This window comes from Hippocampus bargibanti, linkage group LG04, assembly GCF_051943395.1.
Source record: "Hippocampus bargibanti isolate YZ-2025 linkage group LG04, ASM5194339v1, whole genome shotgun sequence".
Lineage (NCBI taxonomy): Eukaryota > Metazoa > Chordata > Actinopteri > Syngnathiformes > Syngnathidae > Hippocampus > Hippocampus bargibanti.
The window spans coordinates 14,053,148-14,066,072 of NC_142737.1; the positions used below are offsets into that span (position 1 = coordinate 14,053,148).

General features: G+C 41.3%; 1 protein-coding gene across 1 annotated transcript; it reads left to right on the forward strand.

The window, feature by feature from the left end:
* Nucleotides 1–72: 72 nt before the first annotated feature.
* naa35 (N-alpha-acetyltransferase 35, NatC auxiliary subunit) lies at nucleotides 73–12,457 on the forward strand. The gene is made up of 23 exons (XM_088994176.1): nucleotides 73–199; nucleotides 1,448–1,576; nucleotides 1,669–1,702; nucleotides 1,796–1,910; nucleotides 3,159–3,233; nucleotides 3,328–3,495; nucleotides 3,577–3,643; nucleotides 3,730–3,773; nucleotides 3,852–3,902; nucleotides 4,496–4,579; nucleotides 4,646–4,760; nucleotides 4,847–5,025; nucleotides 6,617–6,676; nucleotides 6,749–6,855; nucleotides 7,550–7,616; nucleotides 7,708–7,806; nucleotides 8,632–8,810; nucleotides 8,887–9,023; nucleotides 10,018–10,085; nucleotides 10,162–10,302; nucleotides 10,409–10,531; nucleotides 11,987–12,067; nucleotides 12,133–12,457. The coding sequence occupies exons 2-23, from the start codon at nucleotides 1,456–1,458 to the stop codon at nucleotides 12,190–12,192; spliced, it is 2,175 nt and encodes a 724-aa protein (XP_088850302.1). The 5' UTR covers nucleotides 73–199; nucleotides 1,448–1,455; the 3' UTR covers nucleotides 12,193–12,457.
* Nucleotides 12,458–12,925: the final 468 nt, after the last annotated feature.

Genomic DNA, 12,925 nt, shown 5'->3' on the forward strand with positions numbered 1-12,925 from the left:
ATAATGTTCTGCATTGGGCGGTGAATTGGAAGCGGTAAATGTCCCGCGGGGACTGGGTTAAGAACAGAATGAGAGAAAACTACAAATCCCGGCATTTTGATTTGTTTTTTGATGACGTCATATCACTGCGCCCTGGCTGTAGGTCCGTGAAATCATTCCCCTTTCAGCTAAAGCTGCATGGCTATTAAAAAATAATAAGGTATGTATCAGATTTCAGTCAGAGCAGCACCCTTAACCTGGTATTGTTCATTTGTGGGGCATTGGAGTGTTAAAACAGGAAATATAAACAAGTTATCTCAACCAAGATGCACTATTTAGCATTACTGCCTCGAGCTAGCTCTGCATCTTTTTGTAAAACCGTCCATTTTTTTTGTATCGTCTATATAATGTACCTGAAGTAATTTATTTTAATTAACCAAACATTGTGTGTGTGCACGTTCCTTTCTTTCACTCACTCCATTGCTTGTACTTACATGATCGATCAAGTTATTTTGAACTGTCACTATTTGTTTGTTTATTTAAATGGAGAGGAAATGGTCCTGGCACGAATCTTCCAGATTAGAATCTGTTAAAAGTGGCAACAGCCTCTAATTTTGCGAATCTTACAATAATTGATTGTAATCCTTATCCAAATTCTATTAGACATGTCAGTCTGCTTTGAACATCTAACTGGAGATTCTGATCCTTGTTCCAAATTCTAATACCAGTTTGAAATCCTGACGTTCTATTCAAACCCTAATTTGAAACGCTGCAAAATGTTTGAAACCGAAACCCATGCTTTACACCATAATTTTAAATCAATCTAATTTAAAACCCAAACTCTTGTTTAAATTACACATTTCCCCATTGTGGGAATTTTTTAAAGGCTTTCTGATTCTGAAACCCCATCTGAAACCCTAAAATTGGCTTTGACGTCTAATTAAAATGTTTATCGCTTCTAGCTTGACCCTCAGATTTAGGCTAGAGATCTGTCTTTTTTTGTTAGCATAAGGCAATCTAAACTAATTCAGCATTATGTGCAAATATTCAACTGTTTTGCCTTTTCCCTCTTCTTTACTTATTTTAGTTGTAGTAGTGGGGTTCCAAAGTATCTTGATACTTCTAATTTCTTTAAACGTAATTCACTATCATCCGAAGCCAGTTCGACATGCATCAAGCCATGCAGTATTAAATGAATGAATGCCTACACATGTACAAAAATGCTCCTGTGATTCTCAAGTAGTGTGACTACAGTAATTGTTATCTTAATACAAATAGACACGGTTTAGTCATGATGGGCACTCTCTCCAATTGCAGTTAACAAGAGAGCATTTAGTGCAGCCAAGCATGCCATTGACCTACCATTAGCTGCCTCTTCGTGTGATGCCAAAGTTGCATATGAATTTGATAGGTAGGAAAACTAGTCAGAGATGTGTCTATTCATGTCCTCTGTGTGTGAATGCGCCAGTTGCCACCATGGTGATGAAGTCGTCGGGGGAAGAGGATGATTGTGGCTGGGGTCTGGGCATCCCGGAAAAGATGAAGAACAACGCCAACTGGGTGGACATTACCCATGATTTCAAGAGTTCTTGTAAAGGTACATAATAGTGGATGTCAGATAGATTTGTTTTCCTCTCTTATTACATTTACCTGTTGTTTTTTTTTTTTTTTTTTTTTTTTTTTTTGTAGAATTGAGCCTTGGGGAGTTGCTTCACGACATGCTGTGAGTATGGAAAAGACCGGAATACTTAAGGAGAGTAGAGTTAAGTGTATTTTCAGCAACAACATCAATAAAACACTTTTCTGACGGTGGCAGGTTTGGCTTGTTTGAAGCCATGTCGGCCATCGAGATGATGGATCCCAAGATGGACGCGGGGATGATCGGAAACCAAGTCAACCGGAAAGTGCTCAACTTTGAGCAAGCCATAAAGGTACATCACATGTGAACACAGCCCATAGCATGCACAAAGTCAAATTAATGTAACACATTAATAAAACACATTTTATATTCCACAAGCACAATATTAACTCATTCACTGCCAGACGAGATGCAACAATCTGTCCACTCCAGTGCCATGGTTTTTGTCATTTTCACTCAAATTGCAGGAGCCACAGAATATTGAGTTTTAGGACTACATAAACATGCAGCGTAAGAAACCTTGGACTCTCTTCTTTCATCAAAAAAAGTTAATTTGTAAATTATTTGGGTCTGGAGTTATCTGAGCTTAAAATGGGGCGGTTGTACAAAAGGCAAATGGGAGGGAAAAACATTGCCAGAGGTCTGACCGCAGCTTGAACTAATTCGTGAATGGCCTTCCATGTCATGCTTTTCAATTCCCAAATAAATTCGGGAATGGGAGTGAATGAGTTCATCATAGTTTTAACTAGTGGGCGCACAGAGAACATACAAGTTAAGTCTCACAAATTGGTCTCGAAACTCCCGATTTTGACCACAGTACTCGTTATATGGATATCGGATATATCGATAGTCCCGGTTATATCGATACTATTTCTATGCACGCACGGAGAAAATTACATGCAAACAGGGTCGGCTATATCGATAGTCCCGGTTATATCAATATTTTTTCGGACTCCCTTGAATATCGATATAACGAGACTTTACTGTAATTGAAACTATTTTTGTTTTTTATTTACTCCAAATTTATACTTTTTGTAATGCTCACATTATTTTAAGCACGCACCATAGAGTCGCCAGTACGAAAATCTCCCTTTTTATGATTTCTGAAACTTAACATGATTGAGAGAACATCCATCCATCCATTTTCTGTACCGCTTATTCCTCATTACGGTCGCTGGAGCCTATCTCAGCTGTCTTTGGGCACGAGGTGGGGGACACCTGAATTGGTTGCCAGCCAATCGCAGGGCACACAAAGACATACAACAGTCACTCTCACATTCACACCTAGGGACAATTTGGAGTGGTCAATCTGCCTGCGATGCATGTTTTTGGAGTGTGGGAGGAAACCGGAGGACCCGGACAAAACCCACGCGGGCCCAGGGAGAACATGCAAACTCCACACAGAGTCAGGACAGGAACCGGCGACCTCTGCACTGTGAAGCCGATGTGCTAACCACTCGACTACCTTGAGAGAACATCTTCTGGTAAAAATATTTTTGACTTGACTACCCCATTAAAGTGTCCATTTTATTTCCCGTAGGAACACGCCATCAAGGTGAAAGATCTGAGCCTCCCTGAACTCATTGGAATCATGGACACGTGCTTCTGCTGCTTGGCGAGTCTCCTACTGAACTAATATTCAGCAATCTCTCACCAAAGTACCGGCAGTGGATGTTTAAATGTGTACTGTATGTGTAACCCGGGTGCAGATCACATGGCTGGAGGGCCACTCGCTAGCTCAGACGGTGTTCACCTGCCTGTATGTCCACAACCCGGACCTGATCGAGGAACCCGCCCTCAAGGCCTTCGCTCTGGGCATTTTGAAAATTTGTGACATTGCACGAGAGAAAGTCAACAAGGCGGCTGTGTTTGAGGAGGTGGGCCGTAGGTTCCACAGCTTCATAGATTGTGTGGGAGAGTACGAACCCGAGAGTGAGATCTGCTCTTTGTGTATGCAGGAGGACTTTCAGGCCATGACGTACGGTTTCAGGATGGCCAACAATGTCACAGATCTGCGGGTGACGGGTACAACATGATTACGCTTTCACGTGTTACTTCATCCAAAGGGTCAAACAAGAGTAAAAATCAACAGTCGCCCCACTTGCTTCTAGGTATGCTGAAAGATGTGGAGGATGAGTTACAGAGGAAAGTCAAGGTAACCGATTGATCAAAGTTATTCTGTACCTGCCGCCTTCTTCTGTGTTTTATATTTTGCTCTGCGTCCACCTTTCAGAGCACACGCAGTCGTCAGGGTGAGCAGCGTAACCCCGAGGTGGAACTGGAGGTGATTTGATGTTTTTTTGGGATTCCTAAACGTTACTAGATAAGTGAATGGCTAAATATTTGTTTCTAGCTGTTGGATAATAGAGGCCCACTCCAAATAGCTCGTACCTTTTTTTTTGATTGAGTAATGCATCATCCATCACTGCTTTTATTGTCTTATAGAAAGAAAATAAACATGTAGCTACCCTTTCTTGCACAGACGGCAAATACTGTATTTTCCGGTGAATAAAGCGCACCGTACGACTTATACGACTTCTATGTAAAGTAATATTGAGCCACAACAGCTCTAACAATTCCTGTCAGCAACCATTTACAACATTTACGTAAAAAGTACAATACAGATATCAAGATATCATCACAGTACCGTATGACTCATGTCATGTGTGACTCATGAGTACAATTTGCCAGGGAAGTCAGATCATGTTCCCAACTTGTCGTTCCTACTTTTTTGTAAGGGTAGCACCAACGTGCTGCTAATGTTCCCTAAATTGCCGTTTGTGTGTGTGTGTGTGTGTGTGTGTGTGTGTGTGTGTGTGTGTGTGTGTGTGTGTGTGTGTGTGTGTGTGTGTGTGTGTGTGTGTGTGTTACTTCCAGCACCATCAATACTTGGCATTGTTCAACCGCATCAAGTTCACACGTCTTCTCTTAACGGCACTGATCGCCTTCACCAAGAAAGAGGTAACTTGGCTAAGTTCCCCTTCTAAAAGTCACGGAACTGAGAGACAAGTTTGTATTGTGTAACAGACCAGCTCAGTGGGGGAAGCCCAGAAGCTCGTTGCTCAGGCAGCTGACCTCCTGTCAGCCATTCATTCCAGTGTGCAACATGGCATCCAGTCCCAGAACGACACCACCAAAGGAGGTTCAAAAAACTCACATCTAATATGTATTTTTACGAAAAATGATTTGCGCAACTAATTTTTTGAAAGAAAAAAAAAATCATGTCAGATCACCCCATCATGATGGGCTTCGAACCACTCGTCAACCAGCGCCTGCTGCCGCCCACCTTCCCTCGTTACGCCAAGATCATCAAGAGGGAGGACATGGTGGCTTACTTCGGCAAGCTCATCGAGCGTATCAAGACCGTCTGTGACGTCATCAACACCACCAACCTGCACGGCATTCTGGTAATGTGGAAATTTGTTATACTAACCATGTCAATCAGTTTTTGTTTTTTATTTCTTACTGTCTAACATGAAATCATAGGAAATACTAATGAGAAAAAAAAATACAGTATTTTCCGGTGTATAAGGTGCACCGGAGTATAAGGCGCAACCTCAATAAATGGTGCATTTTTCAAACTTTTTCCATCAATGAGGCGCACCGGACTATAAGATGCATCTTCACTGAGTGAAAAATGTTTTCAAAATATTATATATAAATCTATAAAAGTTTTTCAAATATAAGGCACACCACATTATAAGGTGCGACAATAGAGGCTGAGGTTACGCACTACTTCCACTGGGGGAAATGGAGTCGGTGGCTGTTCACAGTAGTTGGGAGACCTGTTGTGGCTCAATATTACTTCATATATAAGGCACACCTGCGTATAAGTTGGGTCAGTTTTTGAAGACAATGAAGGCTTTTGGGTGCGCCTTATACACCGGAAAATACGGCACTCTGATTTCATGTCAGAAAGTGGAAAAAAATTAAGTACAGTCAGACCTGTTTTCGAACACCAGAAATTTCAGTTTTTTAATGCTTTGGTTTACAACCAAAAATTGGTTCTCGATCTTACTGAGTGCATCTGAATGCACCACTCCTCTACCCACCGCTTCCTTATACGTCACTTCCTTGTGTCGTGTGTCTCATTGTGACCGCCGCATTATCTTCGTGTCGCGTTCCATTGTGAGCTGGCATGTATGTGTTGTTCAATCACGATTAACTCATTCGCTGCCATTTCCGAATTTATTCGGCAGTTGAAACTAAGACGTGGAGCGCCATTCCCGAATTTGTTCGGGTTTTGGTTTTTCTCGCAGGGGGGGGGGGGGGGTGCCGATAAAGCGCTGGCCAGACCTCTGAGAATGTTTTTTTTTTTTTTTTTTCCCTTCCGCGAGGGTGCAGCAGTTACCTTTTGTCTATGTTAGCGCTTTGTTCCAGCTTCAGCTTTTGTTAAAGCGCTATATAAACCCATTTGGATGTCTTGCATTGTATTTTGAACAGCCACCCTCATTTCAAGCTCATATAACTCCAGACCCATATAATTTAGGAAGTAACTTTTTTTTCTAATGAAAGAAGAGAGTCTAAGGTTTCTTATGCTGCACTGAATGTTGATGTAGTCCCAAAACTCAATATTCTGTGGGTCCTGGAATTTGAGTGAAAATGACAAAAACCCTGGCACTAGAGTGGACATACAGTAAAGTCTCGTGATATCGATATTCTCGGGAGTCGGAAAAAATATCGATATAACCGGACTATCGATAGATCCGATCCTGCGGCATGTAAATTTTCTCCTTGCGTTCATAGAAATAGTATCGTAATAAGCAGTACTATCGATATAACCGATATCGCTATAACGAGACTTTACTGTATTTGCACATCGTCTGGCAGAAAAAGCAGACATTGATTATAATGGGAAATGTTTCCGTTTTCGACCAAATGGGTTTCCAAACAGATTTCTGGAATGGAGTAAGGTTGAAAAACAGAGGTTTGACTGTATATCTTTTTACCTGTTGTGAATGTCTTCTGGTTTCTTATTTTGGTGACACCGAATGACAGGACTTCTTCTGTGAGTTCAGCGAGCAGTCTCCTTGCGTGTTGTCCAGATCTCTACTTCAGGTGAGCTCATTTCCAAGTTTATGCTTGCAAAGGCAACGTCAACACTGAATGTGATTGTCGCGGTCCATCTAGACAACCTTCCTGATTGACAACAAGAAAGTATTTGGGACCCATCTGATGCAGGACATGATCAAAGATGCCCTTCGATATTTTGTCAGCCCACCCGTCCTTTCATATAAGTAAGTAAGTCAGAGATTTCTGGATTGTGAAATCCTGTACGCTATATCCAGCTGTGCATATTGCTTTCCCGTCTTCCATTTTGTAGTTTCAGTTTATTATTCCCGCCTATGACTTGCCGTTCTCGAGAAACTAGTGAGCACCCCCAATGAATGGTGTATTTTCTAAACTTTCCATATATAAGGCGCACCGGACTATATGGCGCACCTTCAAAGAATGAAAAATGTTTTCCAAATGTAATATATAAATATACACTGTATACACCTTTTCTAAATGTAAGGAACACCACATTACAAGATCTGTGTAAACTCTCAGTCGTACAGGAATGGTCCATCGATGAAAAGGTTTCTTCAGCCGTCATCTGGATAGAGCTACCAGCACAACTTTAGTTCGCTGACAAAGCTTTTTGAGGAGCGAAACGTCCGACATCTTCAAAGAAGGACAGATGACGGCTGAAGAAACCTTTTCATCGATGGACCACATTATAAGGCGCTACAGCCGAGGCTAAGGTTACACATGACTTCTACTACAGGGGGAAATGGAGGCGTTGGTTGATGACATTAGTTGCGGGACCTGTTGTGGATAAATATGACTTCCCATATAAGCCGCAGGGTCATCTTTTGAAGAAAACGAAGGCTTTCGGGTGCGCCTTATACAACACAAAAGACGGTACCAATGTGTAACTTGTGTGTGCAGGTGCTGTCTGTTCAACAATCACCAGGCCAAAGACTACATCGACTCTTTTGTCACACACTGTTCGAGGGTATTTCAGCTGTCCTCTGTGCATTTTGCCCGGTCGCTCTTTTTCAATGACATAACTTGCATTCTATTATCTTGTGCTTGATTTTTGTCAGCCGTTCTGCAGCCTCATCCAGATCCACGGACACAACCGAGCTCGGCAGCGGGACAAGCTGGGTCACATTCTGGAAGAATTTGCTACCTTACAGGATGAGGTGATGTTACTTTTGACGATAAAACCCAATATGCAAAGAAATATTGAGAATCTAGGAAGCAATGTGATCCATGATGAGGGATTGCTTTTTTTTTTTTCTTTACGCCTTAAAATGCAGAGGAAAATCAGCGGATCGGCCATGCCATTTGTGTCCTTTGGCCAGTTTAATTGTCAAAAATGTATATTTCATATAATTGTATATTTCATTTCGAAATGTATTTCGAAATGAAATATGAGTCACTCATAAACAAAAGTTGATTACGTAGAGGTTGCTGCAGGCCGCGTCCTTGTTTTCAAATCTCATTCTCATAAACTGCTTGACTGTCTTGTGTCCAACTCATCCAAATGGCTGTTGTATTCGGTTTCAGATTATTATTGGTGATTTTTTTCTACATAAATGTATAAAAATGTTTGTCATTTTTAAGGACAATATATTATTAACTCCTTTACTGACATTCCCAAATTTATTCGGGAATTAAAAAGCGTGACGTGGAGCGCCATTCATACATTTGTTTTGTTTTTTCTTGCAGGAGGTGCCGACCGATAAAGCGCTGGTCAGACCTCCACAAGAGGGCAGCATTTGCCTTTTATCCATGTTCGCGCTTTGTTACAGCTTAAGCTCTTGTTAGACACTATATAAATCAATATCTATGTATTGTATTTTGTACAGCTGCCCCTATTTCAAGCTCAGATAACTCCAGAGCCATATAATTTAACCATTAACTCTTTTTTCCGATTATTATTATATATATATATTTTTTTGGGGGGTGGGGGAGACTTGACAGTGATACAGTCGTCACGTGTCTGCCACCCCTCTCACCGGCAGGCAGAGAAGGTTGATGCAGCCCTTCACAGCCTGCTGATCAAGTATGAGCCCCAGCGGCAGCACTTGGCCTGCCTTGGCACTTGGATCCTCTACCATAACCTGAGGATCATGATCCAGTACCTGCTCAGCGGCTTTGAGCTGGAGCTCTACAGCATGCACGAGTACTATTACGTCTACTGGTACGCCCGCTCGACCTCGTAGATGCCGCGGGATTTGCCCTCAGGTTAACTGAGTAACACCTAGTAATTTGCGCAGGTATCTGTCGGAGTTTTTGTATGCGTGGCTGATGTCCACGCTGAGCAGAGCGGATGCGTCACAGATGGCCGAAGAGAGGATCCTGGAGGAGCAGGTGAAAGGACGCAGCAGCAAAAAGAGTAAAAAGAAAAAGAAAGGTATTTTTTTTTTTTTACTCCTCCATGAAAAAAAAACAATCAATTCAGCATTATTGTCGCATACTATATTTTAATATTTTAAATATTTGCTTATATGCATCGGTACCGTAGTTTTCACACTATTTGGCGCCATATATATATATATATATATATATATATATATATATATACACACACACACACACACACACACACACGCATATATATGTATATATATCTCATCTCTCATTTTTTCGGGAATTGAAAAGTGTGACGTGGAGCGCCATTCTTTGGTTGGGTTGTGGTTTTTCTTTCAGGGGGTGCCGATAAAGCGCTGGTCAGACCTCTGGCAATGTTTTTGCCTTTTATCTATTTTCGCGCTTTGTTACAGCTTGCATTGTATTGTATATTGTACAGCCTCCCTCATTTCCAGCTCATATAACTCCAGACCCATATAATTTAGGAATTAGCTCTTTTTTCTGATGAAAGAAGAGAGTCTAAGGTTACTAATGCTGTCGTGAATTTTTATGTAGTCCTGAAACTCAATAGATATTGTGTGGGTCCTGCATTTACAGTTAAAATGACAAAAACCTTGGCACTGGAGTGGGCACATTTTTGCACATCGTCTGGCAGTCAATGAGTTAATGGCACTAAATTGTCATACATGTGTAAAGATTTTGTTTCTTAAAGTATTTAATTTATTGAGAGCAACAATGTATTTTTATTACTATATCATTTTGAATGACTATTTCAGTATATTACATTTAAAAAACAATGACTAGTCCTGATGTAGAAAATGGGGCCCATGTGTATGATATAAATATGAAATTAATTAAAGTTTATTTGGTGTACATCAACAAACTATTGACAATGAAATAATTGTTTTTCATGGTTTTAATTCTGAGTTGTGTTCATTACAATTGCGTGAAAAGTAAAAAACAAAAACATGTTAAGGTCCTGAAAATGAGAGTGATGGCCTCGGTGAATGTAGCATTGCTTCACAATTTGTGTGCAGTTCGCCCCCTGAGCAAAGAGATCACCATGAGTCAGGCCTACCAGAACATGTGTGCCGGCATGTACAAGGTACAACGGCGCCATCCTTCTTTGGATTTACCACTCTGTAAATCAAGTCAGTAACCCTCATTCACCCTGCGGTCAGACAATGGTGGCGCTGGACATGGACGGCAAAGTGCACAAGCCTCAGTTTGAGCTGGACAGCGAGCAAGTTCGCTACAAGCACCGCTTCGCACCTTTTAACAGCGTTGTCACACCCCCGCCTGTACATTACATACAATTTAAGGTGGGTGTTTTGGCTTTGGACTTTCTCTGGAAATTCGGGCTGAGACACTTTCCAGTAAATTATACCTCAGTGGGAACGTAAAGTATGAACATCTTCCAATTCACAGGAAATGTCTGACCTGAAGAAGTACAATCCTGCTCCGGGCTCCGCCGACCTCTATCTGGCTGCCAGCAAACACTTCCAGCAGGCCAAGTTCATCCTGGAAAACGTACCAAGCCCGGACTCGGAGGTCTTAACATTCATTGATATTGTATTATGATGTTCCAAATCACTCGTGTCGCAAATGAGTGAAAATGCCGTGCCTGGTCACATCCATTGGCACCCGCGCCTCCAAAACAAAACGGATGACATTTCTCAATGCATGTGAAAAAGATCCACTATTCAACAACAAAGAGTTTGAAGCAAACAGTAAAATATGCATGTGGTGCATTTTTCGTAAGTTGATAGGAAAATGCACAACATGACTGTTCAAGGGCGACACAAAGCTGCTCAATCAAGAAACCAACATTGAGTCCAAGAACTCAATTTGCACATTTTTTTAAACCGTTTTTTTTCATTATTGAAGGACTGATTGTCATGCATATCATTCCAAATCTGCAAAAAAATATTAGGTCTACTCATAATAAATGCCCATTAAGGACCTTGTCGAAGACATGGCTGCCGTCTCGTGGTGATTGGTGGTATTACACCGTAAAGGACAACCGCCACAATTTTTTTGTTTCCTAGCTGACATCAGAAAAACGTTTTACAGCATCTAAAATACTCAAAACACGCATGCTGATATTTTTAGTTAAATGCAAAACAACAATAAAAATTACTTAGTGTCCCAAAACTACTTCAAAATGACCTCGGAAATTGCGAGTTTCAGAAGGCCCCGCCCCCTTGTTCGTGACGTCACGCCAGGACGTCTTGCCTTGCTCGAGAATCTAGAAGATGCTTTCTTGTTACTCATCCAGTGATGAATATGATTCAAATAGTTCGGAAGAAGAAAGCATAAATGTTTGCAATCGATTAAATAAGTCATTCCGTCTCATTTTGAGGCGTCTGGACTCCAATGTAGCGCCCAGAAAAATTCACAAGATGGCGCCCAAGCTCCATTGGAAATGGGCTGATTTGTCTGCTGGGAATTTGTGTCAACTAGTATCAAATAGTAGTCTTGGTGCAACACACAAGGATTCGCCATCGCATTATTTATGCGTTTTGCTTCTAATTTTGCCATCAATATGGATCAACTTGAAGTCTTCAGACCAAACAAAGTACCCAAAATGCATTGTGTCGCTTTCTCAGTCAGGAGCGTTCCAGACGTGACGTCACGTCAGGCATCGTCATCAACTCGAAAACGAGACTTCCTGAATATTCAGCGCGACTCTTAAAACGTAAAATATAGCTATATGCCGTGGAATCTTTGTAAAATATGCTCAGTAGAAGTCATTTGAAGTGATTTTACAAATTATGGACGCAACTTGTCCGGAGGCGTCGGTTGTCCTTTAAGTTTATTCAGAAAAAATATGGGGCGATTGGTCGCAGTTGCCCATACAGTAATATCATAAGTACTGTAAAAAAAATGTAAAGAGTGAATCAATTTGTTTTCAAGATGTGCTGTTTTGGTATGCGGACCTCTACATGCATACTTAAAAATCATGTAGATTTGAGGAGTCAAAATGTTGGTATTTTGTGACCACAGGTGAACGGTATTCTGAGAGTGGCCAAACCCAACTTTGTGGTGACCAAACTCCTGGCTGGAGGACACAAGAAGGAGACCATGGTATGGATGACTAATAATCTGATTGGCATTATGTCACTTCAATCTCATTGCATTTTAATCACCAGGTTTTACCAGAGTTTGACTTCACGGCTCACAAGTACTTCCCTGTGGTCAAGATCATGTGACACGACAGACGCAATAACCTGCTGTGCTTCAAATCCACTCATCACAACTGTGTGCGCTTTTGTGATGCAACTGTAAATTGTGTGTGTGTGTGTGTGTGTGTGTGTGTGTGTGTGTGTGTGTGTGTGTGTGTGTGTGTGTGTGTGTGTGTGTGTGGCCAATGTAAGTGTAAAGACCAGTGGCGGCGGCTTGTCAATGGAGGGTGCTTCCCTCTTGCTGAGCTGAGTCAAAGGGACAACAAATAATAAAAATGACAAAATACTTCTACTAAGTGTCTTTTTATGCGAGTACGTATTTTTTTATTTTTATTTTCTGATGTCTTAAATGAAGTCTCACTGCCATTTTGGACACAGAACAATGTCCATAGACTTAGAAATGTAATTCAGATTTGGCCCTTGTGCAATATGCGCACATTGTGGCACAGATGGGTGCTGAATTCCACCGCGTCCAACAGATAATGTTAAAATATTGAAAAATATATACAGTAAAGTCTCGTTATATCGATATCGGATATATCGATAGTCCCGGTTATATCGATACTATTTCTATGCACGCACGGAGAAAATTACATGCAAACAGGGTCGGATATATCGATAGTCCCGGTTATATCGATATTTTTTCGGACTCCCTTGAATATCGATGTAACGAGAGTTTACTGTAATATAAATTATCTCCTTTCCAGTACCGAGTGAGTCTCGCGTTCCAAGAGAACATGCCTCCAAGGTGTAACTGGTA

Bases quoted from the DNA above. Each gene is read 5' to 3' on its own strand.
- naa35 (XM_088994176.1), top strand. From the start codon at position 1,456: ATGGTGATGAAGTCGTCGGGGGAAGAGGATGATTGTGGCTGGGGTCTG. The intron at 4,761-4,846 runs GTTCAAAAAACT...AAATCATGTCAG, and splicing joins GAACGACACCACCAAAGGAG to ATCACCCCATCATGATGGGC. The intron at 6,856-7,549 runs GTAAGTAAGTCA...TTGTGTGTGCAG, and splicing joins CCACCCGTCCTTTCATATAA to GTGCTGTCTGTTCAACAATC.